Here is a 22,476-nt window from a genome sequence, read left to right on the forward strand (position 1 = left end):
GGGGGGGGGGGGGGGCACAGCCGGCCCGTGCCGCCCCCCCCCCCTTTTTTTACAGCCATAAATTGTAATGTAATTATACCGTTTATACCAAAAGGGTACCCCCCCCCCCCCCAATTTTGAAAGTGAAGACTTTTTTTTTTTGCTTGTCAAATTTCATCAGGAAAATGTGCCTGGATCCGCCTATTCCACCAATGTTTGTGAGTACCCCCCCCCCCCCCCCCCCGGAGTAAAGTTGAGATATTGTGGGATAATAGGCCTAAACATTTTCTTTTAACTCATGGAAAAAAGAAAAACCCGCCGGAAACTCGGATTTTCATTTAAAAAATGTATTTAGAATGCCCAGATTCTAGATCTAAATCTAAACATGAGCACGCATATTTTTTCGGATACGCAACTTGTTTTTTATTATTATTTAATGGTAGTCCGGGCTGAAAATATTTATATCTAAATAAATATTATTAAAATCTGATTACAAATAGTTAAGTTATTTAATGTTAAAGTCTAGAAATATTTTGTGAAAGCAATGATATGCACGTCGTCATGAATATTTAATAGGTGGGTTGAAGATGTCACATCCCCACTATCCTTTTTTCTTATGTTATTAAAAGGAATCAAAATTGTTATAGGGCCTACTTCTTTCATACAAGTGTAAATGATATGTCTCCCTTGTAATGAAATAAGTTGCAGCAAAGAATATCTAATGCACTAAATCAGTTGTCAATTCAATTGTGGTTCTATACATAATTTTATATAATAAAATACATCAGTTTGCTCATTGAATATTCATGAAGAAATGCCTAAAACTGTTTCTCCGGAATAATGCAAATCTTTAAAATGCAATAACTTTGATATTCCTTGTCCGATTTTGATCAAATCTTCATTATTTTGTTCGTCTGATTTTTCTTTATCTGTTCTAACCATATTACATTCAGTCTGGAGTACCCCTTTAAACGTGCTTAAATAATATATTTCATATTAGAATATCAAAAAATTCTGTTAGCGCTTCGCACTCACATTATTAATGTAAAAAAATATTCACAATTACTCATCATTTTCTTGATTTAAAAAACATGAATAGAATGTCCGTTTTAAGTCTGAAATCTCACTTTTGTTTCCGCTCGCGCTTCTCGCTCGCATCAATTGTAAAGTTATAAACCTATATCATATTCATGATTAGAAAAGTGCTTAAAATTTCCCGTTTATAGGTCTAAAATCTCAATTTTGTTTGTGCTCGCATCAATTGTAAAATTAATTCCGTTTTTTAGGTCTGAAATATCAATTTTGTTTCCGTTCACGCTTCGCCCTTGCATCAATTATATAGCCATATACTTATCATGTTCATGATTACAAAAAGTGCCTAGAATGTCCAGTTTTTAGGCCGGAATGTCAAAAATTTTCAGCTCGCTCTTCGCGCTCGCATTATTTGATTGTTAAAATATGGATCGTCTTCATGGGTAACTGCAAACAGTTCTATCAGGTCAGAACCGTTACACGTATCTGCTCGCGCTGATCGGATCGCGCTCGCAGTAAGTATTCATGTTACATAATAGGCCTATACGCATCTTCTTCAGGACCACAAACATTGCTTAAAATTTTCAATTTTCAGGACAAAATACTGTACATGAAATTTCCAAAAATGTTAGCTTGCGCTTCGCACTCGCATTATCTAATTATATATCTGTGTTCTTTTATAAGGATCGATGAGGCTAAAAAGTGACTGTCATATATTATATATATATATAATGTGATGACAAGTTTACTTGTACCAAACGCTCTTGAGGTGTGAGCAGTGGCGTACCTAGGATTTTCCACAGGGGGGGCAAAATCGGCCACCAAAAAATTTGACAAGCAAAAAAAAAAAAAAAAAAAAAGGTCTTCAAGCTCATCAGGGGGGCAATAAAGGTCTTCAAGCTCGTCAGGGGGGGCAAAAAAAGGTCTTTTAAGCTCGTCAGGGGGGGCAGGTATATGTCTTTTGTATGGGTTGTGGCTCGTCAGGGGGGCAGAGTGCCCCCCCCTGCCCCCCCCCCCCCCCGTAGGTACGCTAGTGGGTGTGAGTATGAAACATATTGTGATGAGGCCAACTCAAAAGATGACGCAGGACACCATTTTAGCTTTAGCTTTCGTCTTTGATAAGACTTCGTCAGAAGCGTCTGTAATTACAGACTATTATGGTCAGATTGCCTACCGTATTCTATCTTCTTCCTTTAAAGGACAAGTCCACCCCAACAAAAAGCTGATTTGAATAGAAAGAGAAAAATCAAACAATAATAACACTGAAAATTTCATCAAAATCGGATGTAAAATAAGAAAGTTATAACATTTTAAGGTTTCGCTTAATTTTTCAAAACAGTTATATGCACATCCTGGTCGGCATGCAAATGAGGGGACCGATGGCATCATCCACTCACTATTTCTTTTTTATTTTATTATATGAAATATGAAATATTTTGATTTTCTAGTCATTGTCATGTGAAACAAAGTTTCATTCCTCCCTGAACACATGTAATTCCACTATTTTAACATTTTGTGGTTCAAGCAAGGGGGTCCTATAATTGTCGAATTCGTAAAAATTGAAATATTGTATTATTAAAACAATAAAAAACAAAAGAAATAGTGAGTGAGTGACATCATCAACACTCTCATTTGCACATCACTGAGTTAGCATAGAACTGTTTTGTGAAAAATAAGCGAAACTTTAAAATGTCATAACTTTTTCATTTTACATCCAATTTTAATGAAGTTTTCAGCGTTATTCATGTTTGATTTTTCTCTATTTATTCAAATCAACTTTTTTCTGGGGTGGACTTGACCTATAAAAACAAGATAAATAAGGAAGGCATCATGACCATAATAGTCTGTAATTACAGACGCTTCTGACGACAGGCGCGTAGCCAGGGGGGCGGTGGGGGCGGTCGCCCCCCCCCCCCCAAACGTCCCCAAAAGAAAAAAAAGAAGGGAAAAAGAGAGGGGAAAAGGAAAAGCGAAGGAAGGAAAGGGAAGAAAGGTAGCTTTGTGGGTTTTTCTTTTTATTCTTTTTTTTTTCTCAAAAAAGAAACTCCTTCACTCTTGCTCTAAATTTATATATACATGTATGAATTTTGCTTCCGCGCTGCGCGCGGTTAAATGACAATATTGCAGTTCTCCTTTGTTTCCCTCACCCTTTCTCTATCCCTGTTTTTCCACCTCAGCTATATGTGTTTCTTGCCAGTTAAAAAGTTCAAATATATACATTAGGGCATGAAATTAGAGTAAGGATAGGCCGAAGTATATGAAGTTATCTTTTCTTTTTTTTTTATTGATCGCGCAACTTCTGGTCGGGTCGTCTCTGGGCGGGTAAAATCTTTATATCAATTTCTGGCGTCACCTCCATATAGGCAACTTCTCCCGCTTTTCAGCTTATTACTAAACAACCATAATTTGGGGGCAAACAGGTTCCTAATTTAAAAAGAGGAAGGTATACATTCATGTCGTATTAAATAAAAAAAAAGTACAATATTTTTTATCAAATTCTACTAAACTTCATGTCATTTCCCTGCACATTCATCTCCTGTCCTGTTTTGCGCCCTCAGTTTGAAATTTTGAATGACACTTAAATTTCATTATCATTTAAAATGAAGCGCATCAGGATAAGTCAAAGAAATTATACATCATCCTGTTTTATATGATTTCAATAAATCACAGAAGTTTCACATTTTTGCGCACTATTTTCTTTGTAATGAAGTTCAATAATCTTAGAGGAAAAACAATTGAATTAGAGCCAATGGGGTATTAGAGATATCTGCATTTGACGAAACGCCCGCCCTTTGAAATTTCAGAGTTTCATTGCTCTGCACGGGGAGGAATATCTTCCTCCCATCCTTCCTCTCCTCTGTTTTGCGAGTTAAGATATGCACTGTCGCTAAATTGTTTGTAATCAAATCTGATCTTTCCGAGGGAAGTATTCAATATAACTTAGAGAATACCCTTTTCTCGGGACCCTTTTCTTTGCCAAAAAATTGACAAAACGCTTTAGCTTCCGCGCTTCACGCAGGGTTAATAATATTTTATTTTCCTCCATTTTATCCCTTTTTGTGCGTTCACAGTCACTTTCGAAAACAAGGTTCAAAATCACAATATAGTCAACTGAATTATGGGTTAAAATAGGTACTAGAGACAAGAGAGACGGCTCATTTTCATTTTAATTTATGAAACACCGAAATCTTCGCGCTTCGCAAGGGAGGGGGAAACTCCCCCTCCCTGCACCCACCCCCTAGGGAGCGCGCTTCGCGCGCTTTATAGTGTTGACACGCTTCGCGTGCATTTACCGCCCCCTCCAAAATGAAATCCTGGCTACGCGGTTGTCTGACGAAGTCTTATTAAAGACGAAAGCTAAAGCTAAAATGGTATCCTGCGTCATCTTTTTAGTTGGCCTCATCACAATATATATATATATATGTATGTGTGTGTGAGGGTGTGTGTGTGACTGTATATAAAAGAAATATGGTAAATTGTGTCTCCCCCCACTTTTGAGGAGAGATTTCAGCACCCCCACTGAAAAAAAATCGTTCCCAGGGCCTAGCTGTGTGCCCCCCCCCCAAAAAAAAAAAAAAAAAACTTTTATCCAATGACCGACCAAATCAAACGGGCATCCAGTTCCAGTTCGAATTTATCATAAAGTCTGGCATATATTTTATTATAGCTTGGAAATATATTTTTATGATGGTAAAATACATTGCATGGGGACACATACAATTTTGAAAATAAATAAAAGGAACGGTATATCATCCAGGATGGTGCCATCATTATGTAAGGTTGGACAAAACATGAAAATTCTAAAATGCTCACTCAATTAGCTTCTTAATTACAGTCTTGCTAGAATTGATGTATTTCAAGGACTTTCTGTATTTTGAGTATAATGTAAAATAATCATGAGAAAATGTGTAAATTTGTAGGTTCATCAACACCCTGTGCGGTACGTGGCTTGGGAGGGGCCACTTCCATTGACGAGTGGATACCATGCGCGACCACGGGGTTTTGAAAAGCACCCTATACACGTATTTTCCATATTCTCAAAATGCACCCCTTAACAAGTATTGGCGTGTGAAACCTTACCCTTAACAAGTATTAGAAACAAATACTATTGGCAATTATTCCCAGAATTGAGCCCCTAAACAAGTACGGCGATGTATTTTCCATATTCTGAAAGTGGAAACAAAACGATATACTCTTGGCAAGTATTCCCTGAAATGAACCCCTAAACAAGTACAGCGATATTTTATTGTTATGTCACTGGTCCGTCGGTCGTCGGTTTTACCTTTATATACACACCATTATTTTGGTTTAGTCGGCCCCACCTTCCACACCTCGCGCAAATCGGACTCTAAACACGTAGTGTTGGGGCAAAAAGGACATCCTTTATCAAACATTTTTATTTTGTTTTATCATCCCCGCATATTTGACCCTAAACACGTATATATTTCCGCGCGAAATAGATACCCTTTTATTAATATTTTTGTGTTTTTGACACCCTTATCACGTTACGTAAGTAACGTGCCCTATCTTGAAAAAGACATCCTTTTTACGTGTTTTTTTTTGGTCGCGCATGGTATCCACTCGTCAATATAAGTGCCCCCCCCCCCCCGGGGGGGGGGGGGAAGGTGCATGGAATTAGGATCGAAAGCCGACCAGAAGTTTTCAGAGATAGGCCCCTATAGACTTCACATTATTAAAAAGGTTTTACTATATAAATTTTGATGTCCATGGTAAGATTGTATTCTCATCTCTAATTTCCAACAGCGTAGTAAATCGTTCACGCATGGCAGCTAGATAACGAACAATAAATATTGCATGTATTGAGACATATCAGAAACGAGTTGCGCACTAGAAACTCACGTGTGAATCTGAATCCACTCTCATTTGAGGTATCAATGAGAGAAGAATAGAAAGTTCAAGTTCAAGTTTATTTCAAATTCTACAAAAAATACATGTCATCAATGAAGTAACAGAGAGTGTGGGCCCGGAGTGTGGGTAAATAGGGAATCAGCATTAAGTGAAAATTGTAATTGATTATTGTACTAATAATACCAATTATGAGGGAAATTAGTTTTCTGTAAGTATATAGACAAAAAATAAAACTTTCTTTACATATGACCATGTTATTTGGAAGAGTATTGGGAACATATAAGAAGATATATATATGTATATATATATATACATATATATATATATATATATATAATGTGATGATAAGTTTACTCCTACCAATCGCTGTTGAGTTGTGAATATCAAACATACCGAGATAAGGCGAGGCCAACTCAACAGATGACGCAGGACACCATTTTTTGCTTTAGCTTTCGTCTTTTAATTGAGACTTCGTCAGAAGCGTCTGTAATTACAGACTATTGTGATAGTTAAGTATGACCCATAGAGATATATACTAATCTCTATGGTATGACCGTATCCTATCTCGTTCTTTCCTAAAGAACGAGATAGGATACGTTCTGTAATTACGCTAGAACTGATGACGAAGTCTCAATTAAAAGACGAAAGCTAAAGCAAATAATGGTGTCCTGCGTCATCTGTTGAGTTGGCCTCGCCTCATCTCGTTATATATATATATATATATGAAATTGGTGCCGGGAATTGGTGAAAGCCTGACAGTAGCCAGTGGCCACGTTGTATAAGGGGACACCCCCCCCCCCCCCCGGCCCCGCGCGCTATATAGCGCCAGGCCAGCCGACAGGTGTCATAGGCGAATTGGCCCGGGTACCGGCGGTCCAAAACGGCTAGCTTATTAGTACCGCCAGTACAAAACGGCTAGTCGATCGGGCCCGCCTGATCCAAATGACTGGTTCAAATTTTGGCCGAAACGATAGGAGAGCCGCCGTTTGGTTCCACATTTATCAAATCTTTCTAAGGTAGATATTTACTTTGATAAATGTTTCAAAATATATATTTGTGTAATTTTTAATGTAATTTGAATATTATCTTAGAAATAATTATTTCTATATTCTGTTTAAAGCCAAAAAAGGTAATAAATATATTCTATAAATATATGTTTTGATCAAATGTTTCAATATACATATTGGTGTAATTTTTAATGTAATTTTAATATTATCACAGAACCGATTATTTCTATAATTCTGTTTAAAATTAAAAATGTTGGTCTAGATAAGAGGTATTTCAGCTTCGTACGATACTAATTTAGTCTACACTTTTTTGCGCATGCGACATGCGTATATTGCAGCGCTGGACAGTTGACACACGGTACCGTTCCACTTCTCTTTTTTGGAGTAGGAGCTAGTTTTTAAACAATATTTTCCTTTTTTATTATTAACATGGACCGTGATTTTTTTATCTAATGCGAGGACATCTCGCACTACCTTAAGCATGGGGGCTATCTGTTTGCACACAATACCCCTTTTGACATATATTATTCTCTGAAAATTGTGTCAAAATCTATATATCACAAATTATATTTTTATCATAATATGTCAACATTTTGCTCGCTCGCAGCATAGAAAAATTCGTACACCAAGTCGACGCGTCGGTGCCATTATACTTCAATGATCAATGAAAAAAAATGAAAATACATAACTTGTAGCTTAGTATCTCTTATTGCACCAAGCTTTGATGATCGTATAAGCTACGACCAGTTTTGAGTCGTCATAAATAAAATACACCTGTGTGTGTGTGTTTTCTTATGTCAGCACCAATTAAAGCCCCCCCCCCCCTCATTTACACAGGTCAATTTGATGCCCCCTAAGTAATTTAATGTCAATTTGTCCCCCCCCCCCCCAAACATGAATGCGCCCGAGGCCAAACCCCGGGCCAAACATCAAATTGCCGCACAAAGGTCGAACATAATTATGATCAATTCGGCACCTCCTTACAGGTCACACTTCAAATGGTATCCCGGCCACGCTCTTTTATAACCTTTTTAAATCCCCCTTGTCCCCTTGTCCCCCTTCTTTTTTCCTTTTCTCCCCTTTCGGTTTAATCCCCTCTTTCCTTTTCCCCCCTTTTCTCTTTGTTACTTTCTCCCAATTAATTTTGCGATCTGTTCTTCGAATCTCGCTTTTTTTCTCTCCCTTTTATTTTCATCTATCTCCTCCTTTTTGGCACCTCCTTTTTGGACTACCCGGGTTTGTCTCAATGAGGTGTCACTAAGAGTTCCCTGTGTTTTGTGCAGCCTTGATGGACTATTAAGCTTTTAGTTATTTTATTTATATATTTTTTTCTATACTTACTTTGGGGGTTTTGGTGAGCACGCAGCAGTGTTTACCCCCACCCACCCTCAGCACACCAGTCGCCATCCCGTCCTATTTCTTGCCCCGGTTTCTTACTTGAGTAATGAAGACCTAGATCTATACAAAATCGAAGTTCACACCCCAAATATAACAGGCGTGCAAAGGGAGCACTCAGTGTGAATATGGCTTCGTGGCCCGGCCCACACAGCTGTAATCAATCGGAAGTGTGCTAAAATAATGCATAAATTATATATTTCCAAAACATATATACATCTCTATGTCCCAAAATAAGATTCTCAAATCGGCAACTGTAATGTTCTGTCGATATGGTTAATTTGGAGGAGCCAGTTGGTTGAAAAGTGTCAACGTTGAATGAGCGGCGTCTAGGAACAAATCGCCTGGTCGGAACAAATCGGCTATGACGATCGCATCACACAACAATGTTGGAGGTGCCGTGGCCGAGTGGTCTAAGGCGCGTGGCTATACATGGAAAGTCCGGGGTTCGATCCCCGGCCGCGGCACCTATGCCTGTGAGCAAGGTATTTAATCTACAATGCTCTTTTATCCTGCCTTCAAATAAATGGAAATGCTATATGCATTATTGGTAACTCGGTGTGCACTTGTTTAAAAAAAAAATATTCGGAACTAATCGGCGGATAAAAGAGCCACCGATTAGTTCCTCCGGCCCTGAACGGCTGCCCGGCCCAATTCTTCTATGACACCGGCGCGGCCGACGTATACGCGTTATTAGTATACATCTCTATGCCTAGCCTATGGACGTGACTTCGATAGGTCTTTAACTCATGCGCAACATTCCGCGACGAAGTTACAACACGTGTTGAAAGTGAACTAAATGAGGGCTTGTTTTATGACTTTACCATCGACATTGATTCAGTCAGCATTGAATGAGAGTATTCTTTGGATTTCAAGCCGATTGGAAAGTCTCAATAACGCAGTTGATGTAGTTTAGGTGAGTACCGTATGGATGGAACCTGGCATCAAATTGATCAATTCAATCGACAGTACAGTCCCATCTGTGCACTTTTGTGTTGTCATGGTCAGATGTAGACAGCTGGCAGCCGTCTGTTTTGAGCACTCTAGCCTCTAGGCGACACCCCGTGCTAATAAACTGGGACTCCACTCACGCGCGTTTGGGCCTCCCTAGCTTAGAACTAAGCACTAATATCACCTTAAAAACTAAATCTACAAGGTATCTATAATCTATTTACAACTTTAATAATGTTTAATCGGTACTCACCGGTTCTTTTGTTGCATTTTCAGACCATTTCTCACAATTCTTCGTAAATATTTGCGGCAAATTTTGTCGCCATAGACAGCTTAGCATCCATCTTTATTGATAAATGGAGCGCCCTTTACGATAGTTGTTAATGCCGCGGAGAAATCGTTAGGCATTTTGACCTGTGTTCAAGGCGTTCTTTCTGTTTTATTTTTTATATTGAAGATTGTGCATTTGTTGAATAGCGCCGTCTACGTCAGGTATGAGATCGAGTGTATAAATACACTCTTCCAAAATAATTATGATTCCGACCTGGCGCTGTTTAACTTCAATCTCTTTCACCTAAATTAGCGATGAATGCTAGCATTATAAAATATATATTATTAACGTCTGACGAAAAGAATAACCAACCGATCAGCTGACGAGAACGCGAATCACGTGATCTTCATATCAGCTTCGATCGCGAGTCAGAAGAGAAGAGCAGCTGCCCAGAAAATCAGGAAAAAGCCGTGAAAATGTAAGTTCCCCTTCATTTCTTTCATTTTTTGTTGTTGCTAACGATGCATTTACACTATAAAATTATAATTTAAATAAGAGAAAGGAATATAGCTTGTACTTGTGATATAATGTATAAATATCCTGTTCTCAGAGATTTCTAACCAAAAATACTACTGATGTCGCCTATGAGGTCCATACATGTAATGTTGGACCTCATTGGTACTAGGAGTGGTTTTGAGGAGTTTTTAAACATTTTTTTATTTTTTATTTCTCCTCGTATTTGGTGAGTGAAGCCAACGGAGTTCAGCTGAACAACCAACATAACAGAGACCGAAGCTTTTGGTCTAGGTCAGATCAGGGACTCGGTTTTATAATTATAAGGGGAGCAATAAAAAGCTCTCCTAGAACTTTTAAGGAGAGCGGTAGAGGAGCACTTCAAAAAGCTCTTCTTCAACATACAAGGGGAGCTTTTTGCCCAATTAACAAAATGGATGGAGGAAATGTATGTACTATAAAATTACAATCAACAACCAAAGGAAGTATTTATAATTGTTTTACAATGTATTGTAATTAGATTGTGTGTTGTAAAACCTGTTTTAGTTAGGTTTTGACTTTGGCTAAAAGTTAAGTCACTGACAATTTTTTTTTTTTTTCGGGGGCTCCATTTTAATTTTTTTGTCAAATTTCGGGGGCTCTTTTTAAATGCTACTTTTTTGTATTTTGAGGAATACCTGTTCATTTATTAAGGAATTATTACTTTTTGTTTAATATTGTATGATTTTTAAAGTTATTTATCATGTTTACAATCTTGGATGTGGGTGTGTGTGGATGGGTGGGTGTGTGTGTGTGTGTGTGACTGTGAGTTGGACTTGGATATAAATGAATTCAATATCTAATTTCTACTCCATTTATTCCAGTACAATACCCTAGTCAGCCATGTACATGTAATAAAGGCCCACTTACCCTAACTTTTCCTGAAGTTCTTTGAAAACGCAGATCTCCATGAAAATTTAATTTCTCTATGGGGGAGTCTAAATTTGGTGAGAATGTATTCATTAAGAACTTAAATATACATGACAATGAAGAAATCATCAAACTTTATTGGCAGTTTTGAATAATATTCCTGAAATGTAAACTCTGTCTGAAACAGAAAATCACCATCATTGAGGCCTTTACTGAGCGAATTGTCCCCCAGAGCTCTGGCAGAGAGACAGAGCTCCAACTGGCTAGCTAGTAAAAGCGCCAATGCGTGAGCCTGCCGCCGTCCTTGTAAAAAAGATGGAGCTTTGTTTGATGATTTATTGTCTGATATAATACCTCATCCCCTAGAAAAAGAAAACAAATGACTTTTTAGTTATAATTGATAAATTAGATAACTTATTTTGGAAGTTAATAAGCCGTTTTGAAAAGCAAAGCCGAATGACAACTCACCAATGCTAGGTTACTAGACTCTGGGATTTATTTCCTGTGTAATTAGAATTATTTTATCACAGAATTGTGATATCTGTAGGGGAAACATGTGCATTCGAAATGACACACGGTGGTAGTCATAATGGACCCCTATACATGCAACTCTTTCCCGACCGTTGCGTTGATTTTTTTTTCCATACCTGGTACCATGTGTATGGAAATACGTGGTACAGAAAAAATAACGCAACTTCGGAATTTGAAACTGCGCTACTCTCTACTTTTAAGGCTTATTCGTGATTTTGAGTGTGGATTTTGGATGGTTTTTAAATGGTAAGCGGAGCTCGAGCATATGGCACTAGTGGGCCGTTGAGTTGTTATCACTCGGCAATAATTTTGGGGGCGACATTCAGATTTTATGTCGCCCCCGAAAGCATGATTTTGGGTGATTTCGAGGGCGACTTTAGGCATTTTCGCGCAGGTCAGCTATCGCGAGGCGCGCTATTAATCGCGCTACCAAAAATGGATTAAGGCGCGCATGTAGCGCGCGATCGCTCTCGCGCGCCTTAAAATCGAGTCCCTGGTCAGATGATGGTTGTATTTATTAATATTAATAATTTGCATTTAAAAATAATAAATTAATATAACCTTGGTATCGATATACTGAGTGCACATGCGTGAATTTGGCTGAGCCTATTTATTTTGCGTGAAAATCTGTTTTCTTTACCCATGCCATCGGTAGTCGATCGCGATCGGCCAGTTTGTTTGCAATATGAATATTTGAAAGCGAGCGCGAGTGAACGAACGCTGCCTTTTTTGTTTTTAGTTCCCCCTTCTTGAAGGTCTGGGCCCTGCCTCAATGTCAGGATTCTGCTGAAGAATCAAGAAATCTAGGATAGTTCATTCTCCTGTCAAGAGCCGACATCATTCAAGTGCACTAGTTTTAGGTATGTGACAAAAAAAATGAAAATCATCAAATATGAATAAATTTGGTATCACTTGAAAGCTCTTATTCTTAAAAAGACCTTTAAAATGATACCAAGAACTTTAATTTTCATCAAGAAATTAGAAAGTTATTCCAGTTTAAGTTGCGCATATTCATCCAAATTTGTGGTCATTGTCTTAATGTAAAGTCAATGGAGTACAGAACCCATTTTTGTGACCATTTTGTGACCATTTTGAACCCAAGTCTTCAACAGGTTCTAACTTCTTTGTTTTTGAGTCCTATGAAGTAATTTAGGTATCAATGGAAAGGTGAGAGAATGCTCAATTGATGTATATCAATTCATCTTGTAATTTTTCTTATTATGTGTAAAATAATTTCTTCTAATTAATTCTAATTAATTATGCAAATAACACAAAATCACAATTACTCGCCTCTTTTTTTGCCAAATGAAGGTGATTATGATAGATAATTCATATAATTTAGTTGGCATCAAGACAGCATCATGTAGATAATTTCCTAAATGAATTTGTCTAAAGTATTGTTATTGTAATTTCTAATGTATTTCTTTGTTTTTCTGATATAAATTACAAGCTCTTTTTCAACTTAGTATTGTAATTTTGTATATGTGTATGTACGGGGGTCCTTTTTTACATATAAAACATTTTCTTTTGTACTTTGTATGACCAAATAAAAATATGTGTGCTTTTTTCTGATGATTTTGATTGTTTCACCAATTCCTTATGTATTCTATTGTTTCAACAATTTGTTATGTAATGTATAATATGTAGCTTTTGATTTGAGAGACAATGGACATGTGATAACATTTTTTTAGAAGGAATGAGCAGCTGAGTGTAAAATATGTATGTAGAATTGTATGCAATTTATTTCAAGTATCAAGAAGGACGAAAATTAAGTTTTAATATATTCTATCAGTTGTCAATGTCTTATATTTGTATACATACATTGTATTACTAAGGCCCTGTTTGAGCTCTCTTTTTAAAGAAAAATAAATAAATTCAAATTATTAGTCGAAGCCAAAAGAAAAGGAAAAGAGTGGTCTATTTCTTTCAAAACAAAACAAAAAACAACCAGGAAAAATATATAACAAAGCTCTAAACAACAACAAAACAGACATCAAAGCTCCAAACAAGCACTAAAAACAAGAGAAACAAAAGTGACACAAAAACTTGTACCAATCCCATCCCCATTTTCCAATTCAAAACACAACCCCCACCTGCGCCCCTAAAAAAAGAAAAGTGAATAAAAAAATAAATAGTAAAATTAATAATAAAGAAAACATAAATACATGACTTAGACCCATCTGGAAATGAAATATTCTTTCCTCTGAGTTTTCATGTATTTTCTTACAAGAGTGAAAAAATTACAACAAAAAAATAAACAACATCTAGTTCGTGCATTTTAATAAAAAAAATCAACATTTAAGATATTCTCCTTTCAAAAGCAAATCCAGTCTCCTAATAATGAAATATGACCCCCCAAAAATGAAAAAATAAACAATACAATAATTTAAAAAAGAAACTGAAAAATTAACAATTTTTGCATTTTAATTAAAAAGTCAACATTTATGATATTCCCCTTTCAAAAGCAAATTCAGTCTCAAAATAATGAAACATGATTGAAAAGTTTCAAAATATTTTTTTTTCTACAAAAGAAAAAAAAGAAACACTATAGATTTTGCATTTTAATTCAATAAGTCAACATTAATATTCCACTTCCAAAAGAATCCAGTTTCCAAATGATAAAACATGATTGAACAATCAAAGTAAAACATGTTGACTCTATAACCTTAGGAGGAAAGAATGTTTTTGTGACAAAATGTATATATTTAAATCAATATCAGAATAACAATCTACGGTATAATGACAGACATTTTCAGAAAAAGGCACAATATTATCAAGTAAACAATTTAGATCCAGTTCAATCCAGCATGAACGACTCACTATCGACCGCTCCCGTCACCAAGCCCTCCGCATCGGGTACCGGTAGCTCGACTGCCGAAAGACGGACGGGAGCCCACCGCATCGGGCAGCTCGACTGCCGAGAGACCGGCTGTGACAAGGGTAGCTCGCTTCTCTTATATCTGGACAGCTCAACGATAGAATCTTTTAATTTTAATTTTTTTGTTGATTTGAATATATTCTATAACAATTCAGATACATAATTGGATCGTAGTTCTACTTTGCGCATCCAAAAATTTGATGAACTTTCAAGCTCCGATATCCACACTTCACAGGCGAGTATCCACATTGAAACTTATATGTACAGAAAGAGCACATTTTCAACTGTCTGTATCAAGGCACGAGATTGCATCAACTATGTGCACATGCGCATGAAACCCCATTTTCGATGAGCCTCCCAGACAGAGGCGATGCCACTTGCAGCGAAACCCGCGCGAAAACCGTGCAGCCAAAACCAGCGCTCGCGATGCGCCCGTATTCGCACATACCTACTAGTTTAGTAATATCAGGTTTCATAACCATTTATTACAATAGTACAAGATTATTGGAAGACGGCAAGTCATGAAAAATAGACGGTGAACTGGGGGGAATTGAGAGGTCTCTGAATCTATTTTTAGCACTCTCAATCCCCATAATTGCCGTCCAAGTCCCGCAGGGGTCTAACGCACTACCGTCGGTGCAGTGAATGGGGATGATAGTAAAATATCAGAAATTGTGAAATAAATCCCCAGAAACAACGGTTATTCCTGTCTACTTCACAGTAGAGGCGCACGGCCAATATTGGAGACTGTCTCCAATGTGGGAGATTATCTCCAATATCAGAGACTTTTGTAAAGAATTTGGGTATCCAATTTCAGAGACAGTCTCCAGTTTTGGAGTCCAATTTCCTTCGTTTACATTTGCTGCAAAAGGATTAACTTGGCGGCAAATAAAAATGTGATAAGCAGATTCCTCATGAAAAATTACCCCTTTTCACCGTCTACTTTAAAAATTCACCGTCTACTTTTGTTTTGATAAGGATTTTTGTCGTCAATCACACACAAAACAAATGGGCTTCTGACCTCAGTGAGACAAAATTTTGGGTGGAAAAAATCATGCTTTTGTTGGTGTTGTTTCTTTTGTCCTTTTGCAAAGCAAGTCTCCAATGTGGGAGATTGTCTCCCCTATTGGAGAGAGTCTCCCATATTGGCCGTGCGCATCCACTGCTTCAATAGATCTTAGTTCTTAACTTCTGAACTTTTTATTTTCAGATAATGACGTCAAAGAAAACTCCTCGGAAAAGCAAGCGGGACAGTTGGACATCCATGACAGCGGAGCATGTCTTTGCAGAATATGAAAAGGTGCAGTGAAAAGGAATCATGAATATTTTTTAAAGCAGATACAAACCAATACGGCAATAGCGCCATCTCGAGTCCTCAACTACTCATACCTGGCCAGTTTCCTGACCCATAATGCCAGTGTAGTCTAGTAATATAGACCCACTTGAATGATAACATGTTAATTAACTACTCAATACATTTATACCGCAATAATTATGTTACCAAGTAGCAAAACAAATACTTTATTTACCTCTCAAAACATTTTAGTTTCTCTATACAAATACAATTATAGGTCAATTTATTCTCTGTAGTATCTGAAAACGTGTATTTTAAGACTATATTTATAACACACATTCAATGAGAGACCACACACAGTTCACTCCCCCTTTGTTGAGTGTTTCACATCATGCAATATCATCAGCATATTTCATAAAACCATTGACTTTCATGCCTTTGGGTTTTTTTTTTTCTTTTTTTTCAAGAAGTTGGGCAACCAATGATATCAATCATTAAAAAAAAGATTTTCCAGTCAATTTTTCTTTAGTGTATTTCAAATAAATGAATAGATCAAATTAAAAGTATGATGTGATGAGGTTCACGCTTCACTAGATATGATGTCCAACATTTGGCAAGCTACGAAACAGACTACCGAGAATTGGCATATTACAAGAGGTAGATGTATTTGCTTGCATTCCTCATCAAAGAATCACACAATTTATAGTTGGACAATCAGTGCCACTAGCAGACCTGCCAACCTCTGGGAATGAAAAACTGTATTCTGTGATAAAAAAACTGTATTTTTCCCCAAAAAAGTGTATTTCATAATAAATTGCTTGGCGCACTCACTCATCGCGGCGCTCAAGCTGCATGCAAGCTAAAATGCGCACTGCTCTTGCAGATGAAAAAAAACACATTAAAACATGTGTATATCTTCAGCCTGGTTTTAACAAAATGATTGAAAAAAAAAAAAAGTTACCTGAAATTACATTGATCTAATAACCATATTTGTGCACGTTTTATGAAATAGAGACATATAGAGATTATTTTTCTCAATAAATTACGATTTAGTTTAAAAAAAAATAATTATAATTTTTTATTTTTTTATTAATTTTTTTTTTATACAAAAAACGTATTTTTCAAAGAAAAAACGTACTGCCGTATTTTGGTTGCAAAAACGTACTAAATACAGCTAAAACGTACTGGTTGGCAGGTCTGCACTAGCCATCACAATTACTTGGGTTTGGATCATGCTACTGTCACCATATCAAAGACTGGGCCATTTCAACGCTGCATTTATGAATTTTACCCTTTTTTACCTTAGAAATACAATTTTCAGATACGTTAAAAACCATGGATGCATCTAATAGAAACACGTCAGTCACAAAAATAAATGTCTTTCTAAAGGTTTCATGATAATGGAATTCACAAACAAAGTTAGTCAACTCTTGATCTATGATGATATTGTGACAATTATCCTTTATTTTGAAGAGTTTCTCATGGAGTCATTGTTTGCTCCAACGTAGTTTAGCTTGAACATAGTTTGAAGTTAAATGTTGACTTCTGTTTTGCCTATCTATTTCAGGGGAATACTGTGCCGTACAAAAATGTCTTGGACAAGCTTCCCGACCCAAATACAGGCGTAAGTTTCTTTGAGAATACTATTATTCAAGTCAAATTTCTCGGTGTCAACCCTTCTTTTGGTGTTTCCCACCTCTGTATAATAAGTGTCATCCCACGAGGCTAAGAGTCCACGAAGCTAAGTTTTCTTATATTTTTACACCGCTACCGAATGAACTGGTCTTTAAATTAGTATTTTTTTTTTGTTTATATTGAAGAATAAATGCTATCAGTTGACAGGCGAACATCTTGATAAAAAAAAATACAATACATGAAAATCAGCCTGTAGACCCTCCCATTATAATGGTTATATCTTGCTTCCCTCTAATACGATGCGAGTTGAAAAGCTTCCGAATAATAAGGTTTAAAATTAGAAGGCCATCAGAGGTCATGGCCATGCCCAAGACTTGGAGATATGTCATGCTCTTTTTCCATAGAAAAGTGGCCTACTGTATACCTTTATGTCATGTGATATATAACCCATAAAATGCTATTTTCTAAGAAAATTGAAAATGGTTTTTCATTTGTATTTGTATCTTAAGACACATTTGTTTTCATGGCTGCTTTTGTTGTAAGAATATGGTTCATCATGAACCATTAAAGAATTTGAATTTACCAAATATATATTACTATACCTGCCAGAAGTAAGATTTTGTCATAGATATATTGTTCAAAAGAGGGATGGGGATTCTTCAGCAGAAATATGATAACTCGCTTATTTTTAATGGATTTTTGACAAACTTTCACGAATTGATATTTCTCTGGGTTTTTTTTTGGGGGGGGGTGTTTTTTTTTTTTTTTTTTTTTTGCTTTTGATAAATCTAAATTGTTATCAGGGTAAACTTTCAGTAGAGCACAAAATCTTGCACACTATGGTGACAAATTATATTAAATTTTGTATTTAAATGTTCCGTGACAGGTTGATGAGTTAACTCACTTATTGTGCCAGCTACAAGGATGTGTGTCCAAACTAGCAAGTGAACATGAGGCTTTAGTGAGGGCAATACTGGTAAGTTGATATTTTAGACTTTTCCTTGAGAATATGAAAGGTCAAGTCCAACCCAACAAAAATTTTATTTGTATTTAAAAAAAAATCATCCAAGATGATTAATGCTGAAAATCAGATCTAATTTTGTTGTAGTGTAAATATGGAGAGCTGTATGTGTAAAGCACATAGAGTACCAGTTATTGTTATTATGTAAAACAAAAAAGAAATGACACCTTAAAATTTTGCTGAATATGATGACCACCTCAACGAGGTACACTTCAACTAAAATGAAATTATAAAAGTAAATTGTTACCTTCCAAAAATTATGTAAGATCCAGGCATGAAAATTCTCCGCGTTTCCGCGGATTTCCGCGTTTTTTGTTTGCTGAATTTCCATTTTTTTTACTCCTAAAATCCGCGTTTTAATTTCCGATTTTTAGCGCTAAAATGTTTTAGCATATCTTACGTGTTATATGACGTTCGGCCTTTACAACGATTGCGCAGGAATCTCTTATCTAGCACATCTCAACTCTACACGTGTATTTCGCGGTGTGTTTTACGTTTCTGTGCATGCAGTGCAGCGGTGGTGTGCTTGCAATCGCTGGGGGCAACCCGGCGCGCCGGGCATGCAGCGACCGGGCGCGCATATCATATCGGACCGGTGGAAGACCGATAAAGAAGCTGAATGTGCTCGCAGAGATTTGTGACGTGACATGGAATTTTCATGACGCATTTATAATTCGCGAATATTAATTTGCTGGAAATCCAAGAATTTTGTTTTTTCTTGTTGTTGTAATAACGAATCAAGAAAAATGGCATTTTGTGGGGGACTAACTTGTGACCGCACAGATGTTGTGGATAGACTTTCAAAAGATGTTCATGAAATTGACAGTGGACTTGCTAATATGTGGCGATGGAGTTGGTTAGAGGAGGAGGTGAGAGGACCCGACAATTCTTCGTACAACCTGCTTACGGTACTTGATTTTTTATTTTTATTTTTATTTTTTTTTAATTGAATTTTGGACAAAAAATCCATATACCGGTAAATACTTCATTACAATCATTCAACTCAAACAGGTTTTTGGAGTTGTAAAATTGATAAAACCCAGGAGCTTCAGGGGGCGTTGCCCCCTGGACCCCACCCGTTAGCAGCGAGCGGCAAGCCGCTCGCCCGGTGGGCTTCGCCCACCGTCTTGTCAACGACATTTCCAAAACCCTTTCAGCTTTTTTTTTCATAACCAATTTTCATGCCTGAAGATCCCCATAATACACTGCATCAAATTGATTTTTTTGAACTATTAAAAAGTCACGGTTAAGTACTCTTAGCTCTGCAAATATGATGTACTGTCTGTAAGATCTCTGAATAAAGCAAAACCTACTCCCTCAAAGGAAGATCATGTGTTTTCATGGGGAATTTGACACCATTCAGATATAAATCACCCAAATTAGAGTGAGATTTATGACCAGTCTTCATGTAATGCTATGGGGAAGTTCCTCATGGTAAAGTCTTTGTCTGACTTTTCCCTGGCCCGACAGTTGCCCGAAGCTAAGCAGGCATGGCCGCCAAAGAATTTCTCTCGGCTACATCGAGTTTGCTTACTGCTAAAGATGTCCCTGTTACAGATATTTCAAATCCTTTCCACAAAGTATGGGGTCAGCAAATAATGGTCCTTTCCCCATGAAAGCCGATGCCCGTCTGACTTTAATAATCTGAACGCATTCTCTTGTTTTATCAAGCGTGTTGATTGGGTGCAGCGTGATGCCGGTGTCAAAGGTCATTACCAAGCCTTGTTGATCAACCTGGTGTCCGCTCAGCCCATCTACCTGACTAGGGTTCTGACGACCCTCGTACGTCACTTCAGTCCCCAGAATCCTGCACTGCCGTCGGGTAAGATGATCTTATACACTCTTGTCATTAATTCACCCTCAAATAGTCAGAACCGAGTCTGGATCAGAGTCTTGTGTCATAAAGACTTGTTGTAATTACAAATGCACAATCGAAATATAAAAAGTTAAATAATAATGATGATAATACTTGCTTATATAGTGCTTAACACTTACTTTATCAGAAGTCTCCAAAGCACTGTACAGTAATGCAGCAGAATTAGCCTGGCTTTAGCAGAAGAGCTGTTTACGCGCACTGCGTTTTAAGGAATAAATTCCTACCAGGTTCACCCATTCACCTCACCTGGGTTGAATGCTGCACAATGTGGTTTACTATCAGCCAATCAAATTGAAGGATTTCAGTAGCTTTTAACTGTTATTGCAAATTTTTTATTGTAACAAGTTCTATGAAACTGGCTCCAGAATAGTTTGGACCTAGTAATGAAAACAGTCTATGAATTTAAAAGTGGTATGCAATGGGTACTGATTTGCAGTGGGGAATAAGTCTGCATTTACATTGTGGTAGAAACCAAGTGATAAAGCACATGAAAAGTGATTTTCGATCAAATCACTTGCAGGCAGTGCGTTGGAAATTGACCACACTGCACTATTTGAGAATCCTGTTCATGAATTTCAAGATAAGATCAGATGCGACTCGAGCACAGATGTACATTTATTGCAGATAGAGTCCTCCTAGTAGCAACACTTGAATAGTCACTATATTGGTCCTCGACTTGAATGTGAATAGAAATAGTCCACCCCCAATCCACATCCACAAATTCATGCGAGGGTGTTGTTATCAGTCAGAAATTATTACTTTAAAGGACAAGTCCATCCCGACAAAAAGTTGATTTGAATAAAAAGAAAAAAATCCAACAATCATAACACTGAAAATTTCATCAAAATCGGATGTAAAATAAGAAAGTTATGTCATTTTAAAGTTTCGCTTAATTTCACACAACAGATATATGCACATCCTGGCCAGTATGCAAATGAGGGGACTGATGACATCACGCACTCACTATTTCTTTTGTATTTTATTATCTGAAATATGAAATATTCTGATTTTCTCACCCATGTCATTTGAAATCGAGCGTTATTCCTCCCTGAACTTGTGGAATTAACATTGTTTAACATTATGTAGTTTAGTCAAGTTCTACATTATTGTCAATTCTGATAAATTGAAATATTGTATAATTCAAACAATAAAAAACAAAAGAAATAGTGAGTGATGGACATCATAGACTCTCGCATTTGCATATCACTGAGTTGTGCATATAACTATTTTGAGAAAAATATGCAAAACTTTAAAATGTCATAACTTTCTTATTTTACATCCGATTTTGATGAAGTTTTCAGTGTTGTGCTTGTTAGATTTTTCTCTATTTATTCAAATCAACATTTTCCTGGGGTGGACTTGACCTTTAAATGCAGCCCATTCACTAATCTGTATTGATTGATTGATATTGGGTTTTAAAACTGTTACCCATTTTCTTTATTGTTGATACAGTGGAAAAAATTATATATTATAATATGCTGGCTATTGAACCTTTTTGGTATTGGTTGCCTGAGAAAATGTTCAGTATAATCCTTTGCATAGTCTCTTTGAAAACAATTTTCTTAGCCTGTACATGTAATTGAAGGGCAGGTCTGTCTAAAAAAAAAAATGATTGAAATTGAAAGAGAAAAGTCGATTGCTGTAAAAATCATCAAATGGGATGTTAAATTAAAAAATTCCAAAATTATAAACTTTTGCACATTTTCACAAAAGAGATATACATCTATACACAACACACTCAATATATCTTTTGTATTTTTAGTATGAAATATAGAATGTACAGTATGACAAATATGAAGCCTCATAATTGAATAGCAATTGGTTGCAAAAATGGCGGTCCCTTATATACCAGATGGAATCAGTCATTACGTGAATATTAAGATATTTCATATTCGACATACATGTAATGAAATACCCCAAAAATAAAAGCGGGTGAATATCTGTTCCCTCTCTATTGATCTGTTCCCTCAAATCCCTATTGACCAGAATGTAGTATTTGCATCAATGTAACTGTTAAGTGTAATTATGAACTTATCTTAATCCTGTTATATGTGTTCCTTCAGTCCAAGGTGCAGAGGTAGACCCTGATCATCATAAGGTTCAAGAAGAGAAGTTCAGGATGGTGCACTCCACCCTCCAAGAAATCCAGAGGGTTGTCCCTTTGTAAGTATGAGCATTACTCATATGTACAATAGCCATTGAATTGTCACTTGGTCCAATACCACGTTTTCTAAGATTCCAGTTCGTGTAATTCCACTTGGTCTATCCCCACTTGGTCTAATTCCATTTGGTCTAACCCTACTTGGTCTAGACTA

General features: G+C 36.8%; 1 protein-coding gene across 1 annotated transcript in view; it reads left to right on the forward strand.

Moving 5' to 3' along the window:
* Positions 1-8,945: 8,945 nt before the first annotated feature.
* LOC129268988 (RNA polymerase I-specific transcription initiation factor RRN3-like) overlaps positions 8,946-22,476 on the forward strand; it is a 35,918-nt gene continuing 22,387 nt past the window's right edge. Inside the window, exons 1-6 of the mRNA XM_064105161.1 lie at positions 8,946-9,198; positions 15,546-15,635; positions 17,197-17,253; positions 18,151-18,240; positions 19,957-20,107; positions 22,225-22,324. Coding sequence (XP_063961231.1) covers positions 15,549-15,635; positions 17,197-17,253; positions 18,151-18,240; positions 19,957-20,107; positions 22,225-22,324 — 485 coding nt within the window. The 5' untranslated portion in view covers positions 8,946-9,198; positions 15,546-15,548. The remainder of the gene's footprint in view (positions 9,199-15,545; positions 15,636-17,196; positions 17,254-18,150; positions 18,241-19,956; positions 20,108-22,224; positions 22,325-22,476) is intronic.

Source organism: Lytechinus pictus, chromosome 10, assembly GCF_037042905.1.
Source record: "Lytechinus pictus isolate F3 Inbred chromosome 10, Lp3.0, whole genome shotgun sequence".
NCBI lineage: Eukaryota > Metazoa > Echinodermata > Echinoidea > Temnopleuroida > Toxopneustidae > Lytechinus > Lytechinus pictus.